Raw genomic sequence first — 23,146 nt, 5'->3', positions numbered from 1 at the left:
AGGTGCAGTGAGGGTGTGAGCCAGGCGATGCTGACATCCGTCCTCCCATCCGTCCTCCCATCCGTCCCACCAGTCTTGAATCCGGCTGGCTGAGTGGTGCTGTCCCCACACTTCCTCCCCACTTGGCGATTCTGCTCCCCCCTGAAAATCTGAATTTGAAGATGAAAATTGTCCTTTGTTCAAGCATGTCTGAGTGGCTGAACTGCCATATGGGTGCCGCCATACAAATAAGTGCAATGCCAACATACTTTATTTTTGAACGTAAGAAAACCTTTGAAGGGGAAGTGGGCCTGGACTGCTGCCTTTGCATTTTATTCCAACCCTGTCCAGAAGCTGGCTGGACTCTAAATGTGGTTCACTAAAAAGCAAGATAAAGAATTTTTGTCTGTTTAGCTAATCCGTGTCAAGGCCCAGGTCTTAAAATATAGGGACAAAGTATTGAAAACACTAGTTATTCACTAAGTAATTCTTGAAAGGCTGTTGGGCTGTGTTATAGACTCACATTTTGCACGTGAAGAACATAATTTGTACCTGTTGTTTCTGACAGGGTGGCTGAACTAACATTAATTTTCACCATGCTATAAATGCAATGAGGTCACGTGCATGTCTCCAAGAATCTTTCTTCTTCTTTGTTTTATTTAAACTGTGTGTTATTTGGTAGCCGTTGAAATGTATAGACATTGTTCTGTGGTCTTCAGACGTTGTACTTTAGTCTTACAGGACTTCCCAGTCCACCAGAAGCTCTCATTGCCCCTCTCTCATGGCAATAGCATGGCCCATGAAAGGCTGGAACAATTGTTTTCAATCCTAACTTCTCAGAGCAATTCAGATTTATAAAGCTGATGAACACCTAAAAGGATTTTGCTTAGACCTTGGAGGATAATTCAAGGGTTGTGGGAGCTTGATGGCTTTGCCTACAGGCAGTTTTCTTTCAAGCCCTTCGGGCTTTCAGGAGTCAACGTTTAATTCATGATTGAGTCAGATGCCCAGCCCTTCAAGCCAGAAGTGAAACTACCTTTGATGTCTGGAAAGTCTTCCATCATTAGCACTTTGGTGCCTCAGAGATCCTAGCTGTGGACAAATAGCGATAGTTAAGCAGAACAGTTTTGGCCCCAAACATTGGATACTTATTGGGTAGAGAAAAGCGTGTACCAAAGAAAAAAATACCTTGTTACGGATAAAAACAAAAATTAACACTCCAGGAGGGAAGGGTGAGAGCTGATCCTTGGCCAACAGATTAAATGAGAGGAATTTGTCATCATATGATCCAAAACCTATATTTTCTCACCGGTTTTCTTTTTGTCTTTTTAGTGCCTTCTTTCTGTATTTGATCTATTGGGTGCCTTTTCACTTCTTTGCAATTAAATATTTAGGCAAATACCTACTGCCAGAAAACGACTCACAAATCATTTATACTCCAGAGCTGCACTGTGGAATTCAGCTGAGCACTTGAAAATGTGGCAAATGAGACTGACAGATCAAATTTGAAATTTAATTTTCTTTTAAGCAATTTTTAATTGTGACAAAAAACATATAACAAAATATACCATCTTAACTGTTTTTAAGTATGCAGTTCAGTAGTATTAAGTGTATTCACATTGTTGTGCAACCAATCTCTAGAACTTTTTAAATCTTGCAAAACTGAAGCTATACCCACTAAACAACAACCTTCCATCCTCCTCCGCCAGCTCCTGGCCACCACCATTTTACTTTCTGTTCCTATGAATTTGACTACATTAGATACCTCATACAAATGAAATCATACAGTATTTGTCTTTTTGTGACTGGCTTATTCACTTAGCATAATGTCCTTAAGGTCTGTCCTTCCACGTTGTAGCATGTGACAGGATTTCTGTTCTTTTTAAGGCTAGTAATACTCCATTGTGTGTGTGTGTCTATACATATATATTTCTGTGTGTGTATATATACACACACATACACGTATACATGTATAGACGCACCACATTTTGTTAATCTGTTCATCTGTTGATGGACACTTGAGTTGCTTCTTCCTTTTGGCTATTGTGAATAGTACTGCTACAAACATGGGTGTGCAGATATCTCTTCAAGATCCTGCCTTCAGTTCTTTTGGATATATACCCAATTGTTGGATCTTATGGTAATTTTATTTTTAATTTTTTGAATAACTGCTATACTGTTTTCCAAAGTGACAATACCATTTTACTTACATTCCAACCAACAGGGTACAAGGTCTTCCAGTTTTTTCACATCCTCACCAATACTTGGTTTTTCAGTTTGGTTTTTTTGGTTTGTTTTTTAAATAGTATCCTGATAGGTGTGAGATGATACCTCATTATGGTTTTGATTTGCATTTCTCTAATCATCACTGATGTTGAGCATCTTTCTATAAGTTTGTTGGCCATTTGTATATCATCTTTGGAGAAATATCTAATCAAGTCCTTTGCCCATTTTTTAATCTTAAGTTTTTTAATCTTATTTTTAATTTTTGTTGTTGGAGTTATTTATACATTATAGATATTAATCCCTTATCAGATATATGATTTGCAAATATTTTCTCTCATTCTGTAGGTTGCCTTCTTACTCTGTTGATTATATCCTTTGATGCAGAGGAGTTTTTAAGTTTGAAGTCCCATTTGTTTATTTTTGCTTTCATTGCATGTGCTTTTGGTGTCGTATCCAAGAAATTATTACCAAATCCAGAATCATGATGCTTCCCATTTTCTTCTGGGAATTTTATAATTTGAAGTCTTACATTTAGGTCTTTAATCATTTTGAGTTCATTTTTGTATATGGTGTAAGGTAAGGGTCCAACTACATTCTTTTGCATGTGAATATCCAGTTTCCCAGCACCATTTGTTGAAAAGACTGTCTTTTCCCCATTGAATGGTGTTGGCACTCTTGTCAAGGATCCTTTGACCATATACACAAGGGTTTATTTCTGGATGCTCTATTCTGTTTCATTGGTCTATATGTCTGTATGCCAGGACCATACTGTTTTGATTACCATGGATTTGTAATATGTTCTGAAATCAGGGAGTGTGAGACCTCCAACTTTGTCCTTCTTTTTCAAGATTGTTTATTCAGGGTCCCTTGAGGTTCCATATGAGTTTAGGATGGAGTTTTCTATTTCTGCAAAAAATAATGTTGGCTTTTGATAAGGATTGCATTGATTCTGTAGATTGTTTGGAATAGTATTGACATCTTAGCAATAACAAGTCTTCCATTCTGTGAACTTTAGATGTCTTCCCATTTATCTGTGTCTTCTTTAATCTCTTTCAGCAATGCCTTCTAGTTTTCACTGTAGAAGTCTCCCACCTCCTTGGTTAAGTTTATTCCTAAGTATTTTATTCTTTTTTTGATGCTGTTGTAAATGGGATCGTTTTCTTAACTTCCTTTTCATTTTTATTAAATTTTAATTAATTTAGATCTAAATTCAACTGCCTGATATTGAGCACTTGAAATATGTTTTGTGAGACTAAACTTAACATTTAATTTTAATTAATTTAGGTCTAAATTCAAATAGCCAAATGTGGCTAGTGGCTACCATTTTGGACAGTGTAGGTGCAGAACATTTCTATCATCACTGTTCTCTTGTACAGTGCTGCCTTTGAATATCTGTTTATATTGCGTCTCTTGTGGGTTATTTGTATTCTGAACCTAACTCTAGTTGTAAAACTAAAGTCTTTGTCCTGCTGGTAAGTTGCCTAGACCACTGACATGGGCTTGCTATGTGTGTTCCACCTTAGTCTTGTGGAAGGTGTTAACAGGAAAGATTATTGTACAGACCACTGGCTGTTAACTCAGGTCAGGATGAGAATCAGGAGCATCTTTACATGTGTGGAACTCAAATAGGTGATTGGGTCCAAGACCAGTGGAAAGACATTTGAAAGAACTAAGAGGGTAAAAGCATCTATCTACCTGCCTGGGAGGGTGTTATGTCAAATACTGAGCATTTTTCCAAACTGCTTCTCCCTGTTCCCCCTACTCCCTAAAGGTGATTAAAGGGAGGTCAGTTTTAAGAAAGAAAGAATTGGTTCAGTGGCACTTTAACAAAAAGAAGACTCTGAGGATTATACACTTTAATGTAGATTTATTCCCAGATGCCTGTCTTATCAAGGCATAGATGATGACATTAGTCCCCAAATCTTCCACATGACAAATTACCTTTCCTGACTTATTTTCCCATTCAGGTCTCTCCTTGATCTGACTTTAGCCAAATTAAAATGTTTTGAGAAAAAGAAAGAAAAGCAACTCAAGGTGCTTAACCCCAACCTCCCTCGGGAAGGGCCCTGTACCTTCCACTCTGGGAACTTGATCTGCCAGAGGCATAATTGCCATCCTGTACACCTATCAAGAGGGTTCCATATGGTGGCTGCTGCTTCTGCTACCCAAGCACTGCAGCTGTTCTCCAGTACCCTGCCTCCTGCCTTCTACTACCAGAGATGGGGACAAAGGGTGGTCATGCAGCTGCAAGTGATATAGAGGTGGCACACACCCTGTGAAGCTCTTTCCTGCCTCCTCCTTCATTTGTTTTATTTAGAAATTCTGGGGAGACATTGAGTATTATTTGACACTGAGATGTTTTTCCCCCACCTATAGCCCAGTCCATCAACTAGGATGCTACTAAGGAAAATAGAAGCAATTAGAAGAGATGCTGAAGGGAACAAAAGGGGAGGGAAGAAAGAAGGGGGGCGATGCTTGATCCAGGCAGGAAAGGAAAGAAAAGCAGGTACACGCCAGCTTCTGGGCCCTGAGGCTAGGTGTTGTTCTGCCCCATCCCTAGCACCCTCAGTCTGCTTTCCTGCAAGGATCCCACAGAGTGAAGGACTGACAGACATCCACACAGGTCCCTCCAGCCAGCATCTGTTCCCATCCCAGAACATTGCTGGCCGTGTTTCAGATACTTGGAATGAGTACTTTCTCCCTTGCCCTGTGCCTTGTCTTTTTGTTTGTTTCTGTTTGTGTTTTGGTTTGGGAGGGTTTATTGTTTGTTTGTTTTTGTCTTTGTTGACTTGAGACTATCAGAACACTTCTGGGTTTCCTTTTGCCCATTTCTACCTAGGAAAGGTATCATCTCTCTGGCTGAATTCCTAGTATGCAGTCATAGAAGGGCTGATGTTTTGGCCCAACCTCAGAGATTTCCATTTCATCCCTAATGAGGAAGACTAAAAATAGCTGAAATTTCTCACCTTGAACCTGACTTTTCCTTCAAGGGCAAGAGGACACTAAGTGAGGAAGGACTTGTTTGTATAACATCAGTATAAAGAAAAAAATGAATTAATGTCTGACATAGCAGACATGTAAATTAACAAATAAAAATAAACTGAGCTATAGTGTGTTCCAGGGTAAAAAAAAAAAAAAAAAACTGCTTAAGAATTAAAAGAGATAAAGGTAGGGGGGATAAGCTGAAAGTGACCTTTATTTTGACATTTGTGTGGGCTAAACCAGACTATGAGAAATTTTGCTCCCGGTAGTTTTAGATACAAAGTATAGGTGCTTTCTAAAAGTGTTTTTTGTTTTGTTGTTTTACAAATATAAGTCCAGATCACACATCCAGAACCTTCTTATTAGTGTCAGATTGTGTTAATTCAATTATAATGTTCAGTTTTAACCTAATAAAGGCCTTTTGTTGGGGTGGAATGGATATACATGGCAAAGGTTGGAAATTTTCCCAAAAGCCATTCAGTGGATTGCAGCTCCACTGTTGAATACTGTGAACGTGATTGTCCCGCTCTTGGAAAAATCTAATTATTGTGTTCCTCTGAACTTAGGGCTATAAAAGAGAGAGGGAGAGAGAAAACTTACCCTTCCACCTCACACCCGGCATCCGAAGGGCTCTATCTCCATCTCATCCCAAAGGCAGATCACCAGCTTCCTCCCGACTTTGGTAAGTGAAATGTAAGAGGCTGGCAGGGTTGTTCCATGTTGGAGAATTAAGAGCCTCTGTCTTCTGAAAAGAAACTGTTCTCCCCACACTGTTTGGCCTTCACATGGGGAGTAATATTTTTCCTCAAAGGAAAGAAAAAAGAAACCTGGAATGAGCCTCTAAAGTGAGTACTTCTGCATTTGCCACATAAAAGACACATTCACACAGCTAAATATCTTCATTTCTCTTCCGTACTGGTGTTCCAAGACTATTACATGGTAGAGGTATGGGGAAAGGAAGGTTCTGGCAAGCCTGTTCTCATGTGCCCCTTTCTCTTTACTTTGTTTGTTGACCAGGCTCCCATCCAAGTCCTTTCCCCACTTGCCTGGCACCCCCAGACCAGCATCCTCCATGCCTCCTGGACCAGTCAAACCTGCCCCTGCTCAGGTCCGGCCCCCCTCGCCCGGCAACATCCGCCCCGTCAAGAGAGAAGTCAGAGTGGAACCTGAGAGAAAAGACCCTGAGAAGGAACCTCAGAAAGTTGCCAATGAGCCCTCACTAAAGGGCAGGGCACTTTTGGTGAAGGTAGAAGAAGCCACAGTTGAAGAGGGGACACCTGTCGAACCAGAGGTTGCTCCTGGTAGGAATCCACTGACTCGTGGTGGAGTGTGGGTTGCTTGCTCTCTTTATTCACTCTTCCTTTTTCTCCTGCACTGCTTTGACTTAGCTTTTTCTTTCTTTCTTTTTTTCCCTTATTGGGCACATGGAAATTTTACTCTAAGGCTAATCTGGGGAACTTTTCTTGAATATAATTTTCCTACATATAAAGAAAGTATCATCCATCCTACAGCCTATTGTCAGAGCCACAGCATATTAATTCAGGTGTGGTTTATGAGTCCTTTCATTGGCCGAGTCCAATAATTTGACAAAATGTGGTATTCAGAGCACCTGCATCAGAATCATTTTATTATTTATCCTATTGCTGTGTAACAAATTATTCCAAAACTTTGCAGCTTAATAACAACAATAAACAGTTATTATATCACGCAGAGTCTTGGGTCAAGAATTCGGGAGCAGCTTAGCTGGGTTGTTAGAGGATGGCTCATGCACAGGGCTGTCGGCAGGTGGCCTTCGTGTCATGACATGTGAACCTCCCCATAGGGCTGTTGGATGTCTTCACAGTCTGTCCGCTCTGCTGGCTTCCTGCAGAGTGAGCGAGCTGGGGGAGAGAATCACGAGGAGCCCACAGTATCTTTTATGCCCAGTCTCAGAAGTCACACATGCAGAAATCACGATTTCTTTTCTTTTTTTTTTTATTTATTCATTTATTTTTGGCTGCTTTGGGTCTTCGTTGCTGCCCACGGGCTTCCTCTAGTTGCAGTGAGCGGGGGCTACTTTTCATTGCAGCGCACGGACTTCTCATTGCAGTGGCTTCTCTTGTTGCGGAGCTCGGGCGCTAGGCACGCAGGCTCCAGTAGTTGTGGTGTATGGGCTCAGTAGTTGTGGCTCGCGGGCTCTAGAGCTCAGACTCAGTAGTTGTGGCACAGGGGCTTAGGTGCTCCGCGGCATGTGGGATCCTCCCGGACCAGGGACTGAACCCATGTCCCCTGCACTGGCAGGCAGATTCCCAACCGCTGTGCCACCAGGGAAGTCCCAGAAGTCACGATTTCTGTCATACTATTCATTAGAAGCAAGTCACTAGCTTCAGCTCACACTCAAGTTGGGGGGATTAGCCTCCATCTTTTAAAGGGAGGATTTTCGAAGAATTTAGGGAAATATTTTTAAACCACATCTATAATGTTTCAAACTGTAGAACCCTGCCCCTACCTCAGACCTATTGAATCAGAATACGTGGTGGATATGAGGACTCTGAAGGATACTAAGCTCATCGGTTGACTCTTGTGCAGAATTGCCAGATAAAATAGAGTGGCAGTTATCCTGTGTGTACTGGAGTTTGGGGACCACTGGCTTAGCATATGTGATTGACAGGGGTCAGAATTTTTTCCAGAAGACCCAGTGGATCTCATCTCTACCAGGTTAACCAGATGCTGTTTAGAAGTTTAAAATCACCTGGAACTAGAAATTCAATGTATCTTGTTGAAAATTGTCTTCATTCAAGAGTTTTCTCTTTAGGACTTAATTTGAAGATAGAGGGTGGGGGGCAAAGAAAGAATAGTGACTCAAGACAAATGATAGTATAGTAAGGGAATGGAAGAGTCCAATACCTGTTTGCATGGAAAGAGGGAGAAGAGAAAGGCCAAAAAGTGTCCTGAGGGCAAAGAAAAATCTGTGGGAGCAGCAGGAGAAATGCAGGTCTTGAAAGGAGGGTCTGGAGTGATCAGGTGCCAGGGATCACACCTCACCTTGGTGCCTATGGCAGGGGCGCACCAGCCCCCTAGGTCCTTTTCCTGAATCCAAATAAGGTCAGAGAACTACTCTCATCTTGCATGTTGGCATCAGAACTGGCAGTGGAGACGTGCAATGTATAAGGAGCACAGGTGCCGTCTCCTGAAGAGGCTCTTGGTTCCTCCCTCCTCAGACCTGGAGGCAGCTCTGGGTAGACATAAGAGACCTCTTCCTTGGTCTCTTCCAGCCTGAGTCCGGGCTTGTGGTATGGACACTGGGCATGGTCACAGAAAGGCTTGAGTCCTCTAGTGATGAATAGTCACTAAAGAGAAGGAATTTTTTTTTAACGTAATGGAAGATCTCATCTTCCTTTTTCCTGGGGTATAACTTCCCACAGAACCTAACATGAGGCTCTGTACTTAGTACACATTCGATATATGTTGTTAACTGATTTAACTTGTATAAAAATAAGGCTTGGTGACAGAGTGTCAGCTTCGGATGTCTCACTTACACATGCAGCTTTTTGTTATCTGTTGCCCGGTTACAGATAGAATACAGTGAAACCGTGAGAACGCACAGTAATAAACATTCCCTTTTCTTTTATAGCGATGAATTCGAGGCCTGGGGTGCGGAGGATGCTAGTTTTTGTGTTGTTCTTTGGCTTTTGTTTCCAATTGGTTTTCTCCTTGTACTTGTTTGTACAGCTGCTCCGGAGGCAGCCTCAGCACCAGCCTCTGCTCCAGCCTCCACTCCGGCCCCGTCATCCACTGTGACTGCCAGTGCTTCTCTGAAGACCTCTGCGGGCACCACTGACCCGGAAGAGGCCACGAGGCTGCTAGCTGAGAAGAGGCGGTTGGCCCGAGAGCAGAGAGAGAAGGAGGAAAGGGAGAAGAGGGAGACGAAAGAGCTCGAAAGGTAAAGGAGCGACACTGCTCAGTGACACCCTAGTGACACCTTGGATTAAGTCTTCAGAGAGAAGAGGTAATAGTAGTGTTGAAGGTGAATCTATTTAGTTGTTTCAGAATTAGTCTCCCCTGGTGTTTCCCTGAGCACTAAGCAACTTTTTTAAGCCACATTTTCTTATTTTCTTATTATAATGACAGTGCAACAAAATTGATGGAGAAGGGGTTTTTTGTTTTGTTTTCAAAGGAGAAAGGTTTAAAGAAAAAAAAATCATCCATATTCTTACCAGATTTCAATAATTGTGTACATTTTGGGCCACCCTTTCCAGTCTCTGAACAGTGTGTGGGTGTATGTACATGCATAAATATATACATACACACATAGATTTGCATAATTGTAACCACAGTAGAGGTACAGTTGTGCAGTCTTTTTTTTTTTACATCTTTATTGGAGTATAATTGCTTTACAATGGTGTGTTAGTTTCTGCTTTATAACAAAGTGAATTAGTTACACATATACATATGTTCCCATTCAGTCTTAATTTTTTATTTAACATATCTCTCATCTCCATGTTTCCTCATTATCTTTCTTATTATTTTAAAGGTGCATAATAACAGCTCATGTTTTCTTCCTTCCAGTTAGTATTCCTCTCAGAGGGTAGCTGTGTAAGATAGTTAAGTGCCCCATGACTGCCTGCCAGACAGTACGCCAGGGGCAGTTTGCTTAGTTGGCCCCCTCCTGGAGCTAATAAAGCTAATGTCAATATAATTCTTCTTCAAATAAGCAGAACTGCCTCTCCGGAAAGGACGGCAGCCCCAGTGCTGGGCCGCCATCTTGGACATGCCCTACCCTTGGTCCCAACAGGGAGCTTACATGGTCCATCTTGTCCCTGTACTGAAACAGAACGTTATAACCTTTAGTTACCTACAGAGATTTGGAGGGGAGCGTTACATTCGTTACTAAAAAGTCACATTATTGGATTAAACAGATCTCGGCCTTTAAAGATAGTTATATTGCAGATCCTTTAAAAAAAAGAAAACAAGCTCTCCTCAGAATATGAGTGGATACATTCAGCGTCTGTTTCCCACGAGGCAATGGGAGGCTGGGAAGGGGAGGAGGAAGGAGAGAGGGTGGCTTCACGTGTATCAGTGGATGCTGTTGGCCAGACCTCCCAACATACTGTTCTCGCGGGAACCACAAACGCGATCTCGCGCCTTGCCAAGGAAGGCCCCTCACGTGTCTTCGTCTTGTTTTGTCTTTTTTCCAGACAAAAGCGAGAAGAATTGGCCCAAAGGGTGGCTGAAGAGAGAACCCGCCGAGAGGAGGAGGCCCGCCAGCTGGAAGCTCAGCAAGCCAGGGAGAGGGAAGAGCAGCTGCGGCGGCAGGAGGAGGAGCGGGCCCGGCGCGAGCGGGAGGAGATGGAGCGCATCCAGAAACAGGTAGGGGGGCGCCGGCTCCCGCCCGGGAAGCAGGTCGGCGCAGCCCTGGCTCAAGATGGGGCAAGGCGCAGCCCAGATGAGAAGAGGAAGCTTTTGAGCGTGTGGTTAGGAGTGCTCGTGTCTCCCCCGTGCGCGCTCGCGGTCCTCGCGTTCTCCGTCCTGGGGCGCCCCGGGACTTTGGGGCAGCGGGCAAAGCCAGCCTGTGTGTAAGAAGCAGATGCCGACTTCCCGTTTTCAGAAAGAAGAAGAAGCTCGTGTTCGGGAAGAAGCAGAGAGGGTCCGGCAGGAACGGGAGAAGCATTTCCAGAGAGAAGAGCAGGAGCGCCTGGAGAGGAAGAAGGTAGTTGCGTTTGCCCCCGCAGCCTGGCGCCCTCACTGCTCTTGATTCTGCCTAGATTGAAGCCGGCTCAAGACCAAGAGACTAGCTCACTGCCATCAGAAAACAAAAGTGTCCTGCCCAGTCCAGGTTAACTGAAGTAGCTCTCAGTATCCAAAGAAATCGCTCTTGGTGTTTTCAGGCTTCACCAAAAACAGTTGCTTCCAATTCATGTGGCTTAAGCCAATGTCACCTTCTTTGAGTAACTCCAGTTAAGACAAAGACAATTATGTTTTCCCAAAATAATAGACATGATTCAATGCCCTGCTATTTGCTTAGTCAGTGAAATGCGCCAGGCTAGCTTTCTTTCCATATCTGATCGGTTTGCTTAATTCTGCCTTTTTTGTAGCGGCTTGAGGAGATAATGAAAAGAACCAGAAGAACAGAAGCTTCAGATAAGGTATTGAGATGGCCTTTTTTTTTTAAACTATTCTTAATGGCTTTTTTGTTTTTTTACTTTCATTTGTATTTTTAACATTAAGAAGTCTTTTTTTTTTTTCTTTGTTAGAAAACCGTTGATCAGAGAAATGGAGATATAACCAAGGGAGCGCTCATTAGAGGAACAGGTATTTATTTCAGTGAACTGAAATCAATACAAATATAGAATTTTTAAATTTATTCTATGGAGTTCAAGATAAACATTGATTTAAAATAAAAATACTCATTGACTCACAGAAGCTTAGGTGTTTCTCATCTAGTCCACAAATAATCCCCTTTATCTAAAAATCTCTAGCATTTCTAGAAGATTTTTTTCACATTTGTTTATACTCTAATGGAGTATTTAATATCTTAAGTCATTTTATATCATATGTATGTCTCTCTATATATCTATGTGTATGTATGCCTCTATAGATATGTATACACACGTATATGTGTGTATACACACGTATATGTGTATATACACACACGATCAGAAGAATTTTCTTTGAGTTTATAAAATTACATTTCATTTGTCATTTACTATCTGCTAAAGGAATCTGTGTTTATATTTGCTATTAAGGACATTAAATTTAAACGTTTTGACAACTTGTACTTATGGCAGTTCTCAGAAAAGGATTTAAATGTTATTTCTTTTAGTTCTGACTTCAGAATAGAGTTAAAATTAGAAATTTGTTGAAATTTCATTAGAAAGTTGTTCATATGCCATAGGCTTTGGACAAAGATGATTAATTTCTTGGTGATTTTAAACCAAATTTGGTGTATATAAAAGTAAAATTTATCTTAGTGTTTTAGTACTCACACTCAACTAATATTTATTAAATGCCTTCTTTGTGTCAGATACATCTGCATACATTTTCTTGTTTAATTTCCATTGCAGGCCTGTGAGATAGGAGATGCTTTATCTTGGAGTAAGCAGGCATTTTCAGAAAACTTTTGTGTGCCAGGCCTTTTTGTAGGTGCTAGGATTCAGTGTGAGCAGGTCAGCCGAGGTCCCTAACTCCGAGGAGAACTCAGATTGAGTAACAGGCCCAGCTCGCACAGCTGGAGTCCAAGTCACCAGCTTGTAATTTGGCTCTTTCAGTGATTCCACGTGGTCTTCATGATTGTACATACAGGTGGTTGGTCGATAATTCATTATTCAGTCTTCCTCTTTCCTCATCTGCAGTATCAATATGAAAAGAAAGGACCAGCGATACCTCAGTTTCTTTTACTGTTTATTATAGACTGGAGTAAAGATCAAATGAAATGATTTATGTGAAAGAACATTCTCTGTTCTAGGATTTTCAAATGTAAAATATTGGTATTTGGGGATTTGGTTTTACTTCAGTAGAGGCTATCCGAGTTCCTCTATGTCATAATCCCTTCAGTGTGGGGCTTTTCATTCTCTTTTAAAGATGTCCTAATTATATTTGTTTGGAGAATGGCCTAATGGTTGCATATTAACCCCACTGCATTTTTAACAGGTTGCCTCCAAGAATGTTGTAATACATGTAGGCTTAAAGCAGGCATGGCACCCAGTAAGTCATCAGAATGAGCATTTTAGAATGTAAATTACACCAACCCAGGATTATTTGAGGAGCCGATGCTGTAGTTTGTACATGGCCGGGCTCCTTGTTGGTTTTTTGTTTTTCCATCTGTCTTCTTCCTGCTATTCCCCTATCAGTTCTTTCGATTATTCTTTGTACCTCAATTCGAGAATGAACAATGGCCAGAAGGAAGGTGAAACTTGTCAGTCATCACACCTGTGTTTATCAACTCATAATAAATTTGGTTTGAGTTAGCAGTGCTAAAACGAGGCCTGAGGATTATCTAACACATGTTCCTCTTCTCCTGGTCCCACATTTGGTTGAGGACTGAATGGTATCACCAGTGCTCCAAAGAGAATTCTAGGCTGGGCAGGCAAGTGAGCTTGCAGACCTATCAGAAGTCTTCTCAGAAGATTCCTATTACCAGCTTTGCAAATTTTGGCAGCTTTTAAGTTCTTAGTCTCTTCTTAAGACTTTACGTAAACCTGGCCCAGATGTTAAAGCCAGTCGTCAATACTGTTTGCTCACGCTAGACTCCAGTGGGGATATTGAATGACTAGGTAGCACAGTTAGGTACAACTCACTGGCCTTCCATGCACGAAACCCCTACCATTCTTAAGTGGGACTAAAACTGAGTTTTCCAAAATATTTTTCATCATTTAGGGTATTTCATGGTGATTCGCTCCAAATCCTTCAGTAATAATTTGTTCAGCATCAGCATGACCAAATCAACTTACTGTTATCTTCATCAATGGCTTTGGTTTCAGTATTACATACTTTTTTGTCCAAAGTCAATTTGGTGCAAGCAGAAATAATCACAGCACTGATTTCCACCCTTACAATATGCTGGGCAGTGTTCTAAGTACTTTGCATGTGTTAATACATTTAATTCTCACAGTAGCCTATGAGTTAGGTACTATTACTATCCATGAGGAAACTGAGGCACAGAGCATTTGTGGCTTGCCCAGGGTCACACAGCTGGTACGTAGCAGAGCCAGGACATAAATCCAGGCATTCTGGCTCCTGGGGTTTGGGTTTGATAGTAGAGTAGTAGTAACCCTTTGTTCCATCTTCTTTGCCATGTCCAGCGGTATCTGCACTTCCAAATACGACAAACTCTCCAGGCCAAGGAGAACCAGCAGCCAGCCCCCATGTGGTTACCTCACACCAATCAGAAGTGACTGGGGAGAGGTGAGTTAGACAATTGCGGCCTTTCTTACTGACGCACATTAGAGCAAAGCACCACGGTTTTTGCCCCACCAATCCTGCCAGAATTTTCTGGGGCCAGACAGAATTTGAGTTTTAACATGAAGATTTATTTAGGTTCATTAATGTTTGGTAGAGCTAGTAATTCTGTAATCTGAGAAAAGGAAAATGTCTTTTTTTCTTGAATCTCTAAATATGATGGTGAGGTTTTTGTGTGGCTATTAAAAAAAATTACAGGGAATAATTTGTTACTCTCCTTTGTATGTATTTGGCATGATCCTGGACCATCTTCACACCCTTTGATGATATACAGTAGCTGTATTTTCACTGTATATAATATTATAGTGAGTCACAGGTTTGTTCTTTAGTAAAAGTAATTTAGATGCCAATATTTCTTTTACTAGTAGTAGAGCTTCTTATTGAGGAAACAAATGGTTGCTAACAATAGTTAAGAAGTGTGGGTTAAAGAAAGATTGCCTTTCTGTTCCCTTGCATTTATACTGATAGCACTGTAAGAGTGCTCTCAAAAATGAAAATTAAGGGTAATCATAGCCTGTGCCTAAAAATCCAGTCATAGAGAACTTGTAGAAATATTTATAATAATGTTCAAATTTTTCAGCTGCAACTTTTTAATTTTCAGAATTTACTGAATTATGAGTTCTGTCTCTAATGCCAGAGTCTTTGCTACCATAAGAGAATTGAAGCTCCTCAAATTAACTTTTTTAATAGATAGAAAAATGTCTTTTAAGATCTAAGATCTTTTTTTCTTCCAGTTTTACTGAGATATAATTGACATACAACACTGTATAAGTTTAAGGTATATGGCATAATGATTTGATATACATAAATTTTTTTCTTAATCTAAAAACACATACTATACAACATTTTATATTGTTGGAAGCCATGAAAAGACAAGTTGTCCTAAGATGGGCATCCTAAGATGTCCATAAGTCATAAGGTATCTATGTATATCTTTCTGGGACAGTAAAAATTTTTTTAATTTGCCCACTATAATACCAAAGAAAACAATTTTCCTAAGAGAGATTTTAATAAGCGTTTGATTATGTTTAATAAATTTATTGTCATAATTACCCAAGAGATATATTAAGTGATATTTCATTTTTTTAGTTATAGTTTGATTTTCAGATAAAATACTCATTTCCAACTACTATAATTTATGGCATTTAATTCATTGATGTCAGAGATTTTTAGAAAAGGATAAAAAGTACCACAGAGAACCCCATTATTATAACGAGGGATAGGTTTTTTAAGCCACTGATAATTCTCTCTGAGGAATAAAATTAGCTTATACTGTAGCTGACTCTCTTCAGTGGTAAAATCAAGTGATTAATCATTATATAAGAACCTGAAACATATCTTCAAAAGTCTTGCATTCAACTTCAACCTCCAGAGAGTAGCCAAAGAAGGGGAATTCAAAAGCCGGTACTTGTATCTTAAGAGGACACACAGATCCATAAACCCTAACCCCAGCGACTTCAGCTTCAGTTTTATAGTTTCTGCTGGTCACAGTGTCCTCTGAACATTTAATAATTGTTCATCCAGAGCATAGGGCATGATTATTCCTCTAATTGCTAACAAATTAGAATGGGTGGGGTGGTTGGGTAAGAGTGGGAGGGGAAATGAGGTCAGCTGTTGATTCAAGCCTGGGGTTAGCGTCGCCATTACAGCTTGTCAGCACACGCAGGCCTGGAAGGTGACGGGAGTTGACGTGGTCAAGGAACAGGGGCTTTGAAGATGCATTTCTTTTACCAAAACTTCTACTTAAAAATCTCTCTGGGATGAGAGCCAAGACTCTTTCCATGATTACAGAAAGCCCATTGGTACTGGGAAAGAGCAGGAGGATGGACGTGGCAGCGCAAGCACTAGAACGGCGGGTATTAGGAGGGGGTGTGTGTGCGAGTGCACACGCACTAATGTAGGCTACTGTGGTGCCCAGCCTCTTCTCCCCTCCTTAGTGAAATAGCGGAAACGCACCATTATAGTCTGAATCTGTATAATATTTTTATGTTCTCTTCCATGGCACTTTTACAAATAATATTTTCAACATACCCTGCAATACCTTGTGAAGCACTTAGGTCAGGCATCTTTTTTTTTTTTCTAGAAGAAAGAGTTTAATAATTAACAAAAAAATACCATAATACCCAAATCAGAAATGTTTTAGAATATGTTCCACAAAGTCAATGTATCTCACTGACTGGGGAAAGTAAACTATTTCCTCAATAGAGAAAAAAAAAAGCAAAGATGCCTAAAACAAAACAAAACAAAAATAAACAATGGAAAGATTAGATGTCTACTAGCTTCATTTTCACCATTTGGGAAGGAGATGGAAAAAGACTAACTAAAGTTCAAGTTGTTGGCATTACTGACAGTAGAGACCTGACTTTCTGATCTCTTCCACAGATCTCTGTCTACAGATAAACATGGTTTATGATGAGTGTGTATTAGAAGTTAAAACCGGCACAATTTTTGTTTCACATTTTTAGTCTTATTAATATTTTCCATTTGAAAATTTTAACTCTAGAATTTTGTCAAATAGGGTCATTTTTTATACATGAGCCACTGAACAAATTATGAAGTTTGCAAATATGTTTACTGCTGCACTCAGATCAAGTGAACAATAAAATTAATCTAGCATTCATTTGGTGCACAGGCATTGTTTTGCTGCATTGTAAAGCATAATAATGAACATATAACCTAACAGGCTGCCTATTTGGTTATGGAGTGTGTGAAGGGAGTGAAAAACCTAAGAGAGGGACTTCCCTGGTGGTGCAGTGGTTAAGAATCTGCCTGCCAACGCAGGGGACACGGGTTCGAGCCCTGGTCCGGGAAGATCCCACATGCCGCGGAACAACTAAGCCCGTGCGCCACAACTCCCAAGCCCACAAGCCACAACTACTGAAGCCTGTGGGCCTAGAGCCTGCGCACCACAACAAAGAATAGCCCCCGCTCGCCGCAACTTGAGAAAGCCCGCGCACAGCAACGAAGACCCGACAAAGCCAAAAAAAAAAAAACCCTAAGAGAAACTATAGGTAGAAACTAAGAATTTGTTGGCCAGTTAAATGTATCTCAAAAATCCAAGATATTAACCATGAATTAATAAGAATCAAGGTGGGGTCAGAGGCAGATTTAAGGGGCAAAGATGAGAAGGTTGGTCTTCAACAATTTACCTATAAAACTATGCACATGTTTTAGGAAACTGGAGACATCCAGGAAGGGCTGGGATTTGAATAGCTGGGACTATAAAAAATGGCATTATGAGAAAAACATAGGACCAGAGATCACGCATTCAATCTGGACTGTCTCCCAGTAGTTGCGTGACTTGTGCAAATTATCCCCCTCTATAATCCCCTCATCTCTGAAGTACAGATCCTAGTAAGGGCTACTCTTTATAAGACAAAGAGATACAAAATGCCTGCAGTAGACAGGCATGTTAAATATATGTAGAACTGTTGATGATGAGGATCTATTCTAATTGATAAATTGGTCCATTTGATAAGTTTTATTTTAAAAAGCTGTTTTTTTAAATAAGAGTTTAAAGTACAAATATGTCACAATTCACCATTTTCATTAGTAATGTTGAGGTCAATCATTCTAACATTTCGATTGTAAGATTATAAAAGTATTTATTATAAAACAGTTTGTCCTAAAAATGTTTTCCAGTTTTAATACTAACTCCTTTTGATTTTGATTTTTCAAACGCCCTAGTACTCCCGATTTGGAAAAACAACCAAATGAAAATGGAATATCAATTCAGAATGAAGATTTTGAAGAAATTATAAATTTACCCATTGGATCTAAACCATCCAGATTAGATGTCACCAACAGCGAGAGTCCAGATATTCCTTTGAATCCTATTTTGGCCTTTGGTGATGAAGGGACACTTGGGACCCTGCCTCAGGTAGATGGTGTTCAAACACAACAGACAGCAGGTAAGCTTGCCTCGAACTCCCTTCAGTAATCATCAGAAATAAATATGTGACACCCAAGAGGGAATGAACCTTCTGCTGTGTGACTGTGGCACACTTTGTCCTTCAAGGGACCAAATAAGCCACGTGGAAGAGATTGTGCATGGGTCATTAGAAGTTGAATTTTGAGTTGGGTTGGGCAACTTCTAGGACCCCTCTTGTTCTCCCACTCAGTGTAGAAATTCGGCCCGCAGCACCCACTGGGTATCCATGGGCCTCTCCTCCCGGAGCGGCACTCATTGCCCAGTGGCAGTGCTTCATATTGTGTGCCCAGAACACGCTTCATATTAAGACAAACGACCATAACTGAGTGGCCATTGAACCTAGTTCTGTCCACGAGAGAGAAGGTTTGTTTGGTTTCTATTCCATCTTTCTCAGCTCTTCAGATATTTTAAGACTGCCAACATGTTCTCCCACCATTGTTCTCTCGTTTGGGTTTAGCAACCTGGGATGATACACTATTGTCCTTTTTAAATGTAATAAGATAGTTACAGTTTAAGGTAATGCGACTAATCTTCCAGACTAGGAGCATACTGAGTCCAAGGGCCTTCCATCCCTTGTTGAGTGACCGTAGCTGTTGAAACTGCAAGTGACTCTCTTATATGCTGTCTCTGGAACTCACACTTAACCTGAAGTCATTGTGCAGAAAGAACAGTAGCTTTACAGGACCCAGAGAAATAACAACATAAAAAAATTACCAACGCAGTGCTCATTGTAACTCAACAGCACAGTCCCATCAGTGTCAAGGACAAGTGGGATAATCCAGCTCCATTTCTTTTCAAACCTCATTGATTTCTATCAGCTTCTCTCCCAGCACCTCATTTTCATGTATTGACCAGCATCTTTTTATACTGTTATGAAGACAGCCAAGCAAATTCAGCATGTTTATAGATGAGTCGGTAAAGCATTATTTGTGGTCAAATTGTTTTGTCATTTAGATTCCATCTGTGCACTTTTAACGTATTTCCCACTTTAAAACTGGTTGGAAAAGCCAACTTTGAACCTCCTATCCAAATGAAGCTAGTCTTTTTTCCTTCTCTAATATACTGACCTGGGGAGTGTAACTTTCCTTTAGTGATCTACTTTTCTAGATTGTAAAAGGAAGAAGGTCCAGCTGTCAATGGAAGCTATAAAGCCTGACATTGTGACTCTTAAGGCTTTGAGAACAATCTGATAACCTGTGTGTTGGTGGAAACATTCCTGGTGCAGCTTCCTGCTTTGTCATGTCACAGATTCAGAGAGATGGGAGGAACATTCAGATGACTTCCTGCTTCATTCGCCAGGCTTTAAATCACCTTTTGATGTACCTGTCATTTCATTCTCACTCTTCCATACCTTCTCTAGGAACATAGTCCAGTGTCTGTGATATTAAGTGGTGTTAGGTTTCTTTTGTGGTCATGACTACTTATCAACCAACATTTATGTAACCTCCAACGTATGGTTGGAACCCGAAGTATCAGGTACTGAGGATTCAAGACAAATGAATGTGAAGTCCCTGTTCTCAAAGAAAAGTACAGTTGACTTAACGCCGTTTGGAAAAGGAAATGATATATAGCCTAAGTTAAAGAAAAAGACATGTTTTCCTATTAGTGGTAGAATTCACTTACATATAAGACCACGGATCCTGATAAAATTGCCTATTCTTATATAAGACAATGTATATAAAAGCATGGTAAAGTTTTAGGAATGTAAGATATTACTGTAGTATTCTTTAAGATTTTAGATAAATGTCATATTAATCTGTTCTTTTTTCTGTCTCCTAATATAGAAGTTATATGAGCATTTCTTCTAAAGAACCAAAGCAGAAATTTAATAAGAATTTCTACAATTAATGGAATTCCTTCCATGCTACAAAGGAGCATCTCCCCTTCCTCCGTTTTCTAAAGATTTCTTGACCATCATTTTGAAAAGACTTTATTAAAACCAGCTAAAGACAACAGACTGGATAGCTTTTCTAATAATATTCGCCAGTAGAGAAAAAGAAACCCTCCCTTGTTCCTCAGTACTTTAAAATGGCTTTTTCCAGTGTGCTCCTTCTTAGGAAATCAATATTTTTCTGCATTCTCTAAAAGACGAGAGCATTTGGCTGTAAAAGAAATGGGCCGAGTAGGCATGATTTTTCACATAGATATTTTGGACTTTAAAAGCTAACGTAACATTGGCACAAAAATTTTTACCTTTTACAGTGTAATACTTGAAATATAAGTACCTCTTGGTTCAACAAGTAGAGTGAATAGGAGAGATGTTTAAATTAAGCCTGTTTGTTTAAATATTATTGCAAAGAGCTCTATTTGTAGAGGCAGATTACCAGGTTCTTGTAAATGCAACTTGTACATGGACATTCTGCAGACCCCACTGTCCCATTCTTCTTGCATCTCCTTTTGCAAAACATACTCAACAGTTTTAAAATGTGGAAAGAAAAAACATTATTTTTTCAGAGCAAGAAAATAATTTACTGTCCTCTTAAATAATGTATTTATAAAGTTTTTTCAGATAAACTAATCAAATAAATTAGAACAATGTGACAACGTTGCAGAATTTGATTTATGAGATGCATTCCTTATGTTACCATGAGAGAATGTTGTTGATGATTCAGGGCTATTTCTGAAGTCTGTTTATTGCTGCCGTCCCCAGTGATGGTGGGACTTACCTTTGCCTTACCTGATCACAAATTATTTGGAGGTGGGGGAGAATAAAGATTTAATATTTCTTTAAATAAAAAAGAGAATTTGGTTTTGCTCGTTTAAGAGCAATGAAAAAAATGATGGAATGTGGACTGTGTTTGGCACCCAGGACACGGCAGGGTGGTACCTTCCTGAAGGTCCTTGTTCTGCGTGGCATCCATCAGCTTTCACCCTTCATCCTTCTTCACTTTTGCTGCTGAGCTTGGCTGTACAAACTTGCACTTTCATTTGATAATATAAATTCAATTTTATTTTACCATTTGAGAGACTACTAATAACTAAATACTGAAGGCGAGAGAACACTGAGGGAACGCATTATTTTTATTAGGGAGTGTTTAAAAAAGATAAACTTCTGCCACTAGAATGTGTTTTTATTAAAAGTGGGATTGATTAATCTAGATTGAATGAGGGGCTGTTCATTTACTGGGCCATTTCCTTAAAATCCAAGCATACCGTCTTTAGTAACAGCTATAATTTGTTAAAAACATTAATTTGGGGTTTTTCCCTATTCTCAGTTGTCCATGTACACATAGTCAAATTAAAAGAAAAATCTGTTCAACCAAATTGTTTTTTTTTTAATCGACCTAGCATGAAACACCAAATAAAATGTGTATGACATTATTTTCACTTTTAGGTTTCTCATATGTTACAACTTCACTTAGGTTGATTCTTGAGTTTTCAGATTGTTCTTCATTTAACCTCAACCAGCTTCCTCTGAACAGGCGTACAGAATAGGTTGATTTAAAATTTAGAGCAGGAGTTCTGTTTTGGCTAGGTTTTCCTTTTTTCATTTATATTTAATTTAAGCAATCATTAGCAAACCGAATGCCTCTAAGTAATCAAGTTTTAATTAGAAGTGGTAGAAAATTGTTAACTCTTCTGTCAAGTGCCAGAGGATGACCTTGACCTTTACAATGGCTAGAATGCTTTCTGCCCAGCCCTTGAAGATCAGTATTCACCTACTGATCTTAAAGAGGTCCTCAATAGGCACTACATTAAGGGAAGGTCTCAGGGATCAAATATGACCCTCTCCACGGAATGAGGGTGCATGGGCTTTTAGTTTCCTTTTCCACAGCATTGCAGTCTGGTTTAGGCCAATTTAATCACCAGTCACAAGTTCATTTGGTAGATAGCTTCCAGTAAAAGCTGGCAGCTAAGGCTATATGTTTCCTCCTGCATAACATCAGTACCTGGTGGTATATTTTGATAAAAGCAAATCTGAAACAGAGTTTTAGGGGGAGAATGAGGGAATAAGGAGGCTGAGCAGGCCAGAGAGGTAAAAAACTACAAAAAGCTGGAAGCGAGGTGCTGGTCCATGTGAAACTCATCTGGGTTTGTTGTCTTATCAAAGTTGGGCTCCTACCGTCTTGCAGAGGGTGGGAGATGGGGCCCTATCTTCAGGTGTCAGCTGGAACAGTGTTTCTCATCCCTGCCTTTGCTCATGCTGTCGCCTCTGCTAATAATACTCTCCACTTCATATGAATGTTTGGAGGATTCCATGAGGTCTAGCATATAAAGATCTTAGCACCATGCTTAACCCATAGTAAGCATTCGGTATTTGTTAACTAAATAAAAAGACTCATCCTTCAATATTTAGCTTGTGTTTCTCCCGTCAAGAAACCTGCTTTCCTCCCAGAGTCTCACTCTAGGTTAGGTGCCCTTCCTCTTTTTTAATGCTAACTCTCTGAATATGCCTCTATCATTGTGCTTGCCACAATCTATTACATTTACATTCATGATTCTCTCCCCCACTAGACTGAATCCTTGAGGGGAAGGACTTTTATTCATCTTTGTACAGTATTCCCAAATGTCCAGTGTGGTACCTGGTACCCACTGGGGACTTAGCAATGTTAATTGTTACAATGGATAGATGCTTGCATGCGTGCATGAAATCCTCATCTTGACTTTTTGACAGCTTTTGAATTATTGATTAGCCCTTTATTCTGGAATATCCTTTCTCCAGTGGATTTTGTATCAAATCAGAGGTCAGTTGCAGACAACAGAAACCACCACAGTATTTTCAGCAGAGGGGGATTTAAACACTGTTAAAATTGTTGGAAGGACTGAAGAGCATGCTCTAGACTGGGCCCTCAGGAATGACTCCCAGATCACAGCAGATAGGACCCACTAGGAGAGCTACTACCTCTCCCACTCAGGAAGATGAGAATTCAGGAAGCCACCCCTGGAACCACTGAACATATTGCCTTTGCTGAGATCCAGAGATCAGGAAGCCACCACAACTGAACTTGCTGCTAGAGCCACACAAGCAAAACATGGATTCCCAGGCCTTTGCCTCTTGTCCCTCGGGAAGCTGATGCGGGAATGCTGAACACTGGCCAGGAAGGGCAGAGGGAGCCAACAGTCCCGTGACCTTCTTGCCAGCAGAAGCAG

At 40.3% G+C, this 23,146-nt stretch overlaps 1 protein-coding gene across 3 annotated transcripts in view; it reads left to right on the top strand.

Annotated features, from left to right (window-relative positions):
• The window catches only part of MAP7 (microtubule associated protein 7), a 166,840-nt gene extending 145,274 nt beyond the window's left edge, over positions 1-21,566 (top strand). For all 3 annotated transcript variants that reach the window (XM_081250545.1, XM_081250544.1, XM_081250546.1), the window contains 10 exons: positions 5,754-5,869; positions 6,205-6,488; positions 8,899-9,109; positions 10,365-10,536; positions 10,775-10,876; positions 11,262-11,312; positions 11,421-11,478; positions 13,968-14,070; positions 17,812-18,035; positions 19,840-21,566. In XM_081250545.1, coding sequence (XP_081106671.1) covers positions 5,754-5,869; positions 6,205-6,488; positions 8,899-9,109; positions 10,365-10,536; positions 10,775-10,876; positions 11,262-11,312; positions 11,421-11,478; positions 13,968-14,070; positions 17,812-18,035; positions 19,840-19,850 — 1,332 coding nt within the window. In that variant the 3' untranslated portion in view covers positions 19,851-21,566. The remainder of the gene's footprint in view (positions 1-5,753; positions 5,870-6,204; positions 6,489-8,898; positions 9,110-10,364; positions 10,537-10,774; positions 10,877-11,261; positions 11,313-11,420; positions 11,479-13,967; positions 14,071-17,811; positions 18,036-19,839) is intronic.
• The last annotated feature ends 1,580 nt before the right edge of the window (positions 21,567-23,146 follow it).

This window comes from Mesoplodon bidens (genome assembly GCF_964165515.1).
Source record: "Mesoplodon bidens genome assembly, chromosome: 12".
NCBI classification, from domain to species: Eukaryota; Metazoa; Chordata; class Mammalia; order Artiodactyla; family Ziphiidae; genus Mesoplodon; species Mesoplodon bidens.
The sequence above is the reverse complement of the archived record's forward strand: the minus strand, read 5'-3'. Positions and strand labels throughout refer to the sequence as shown.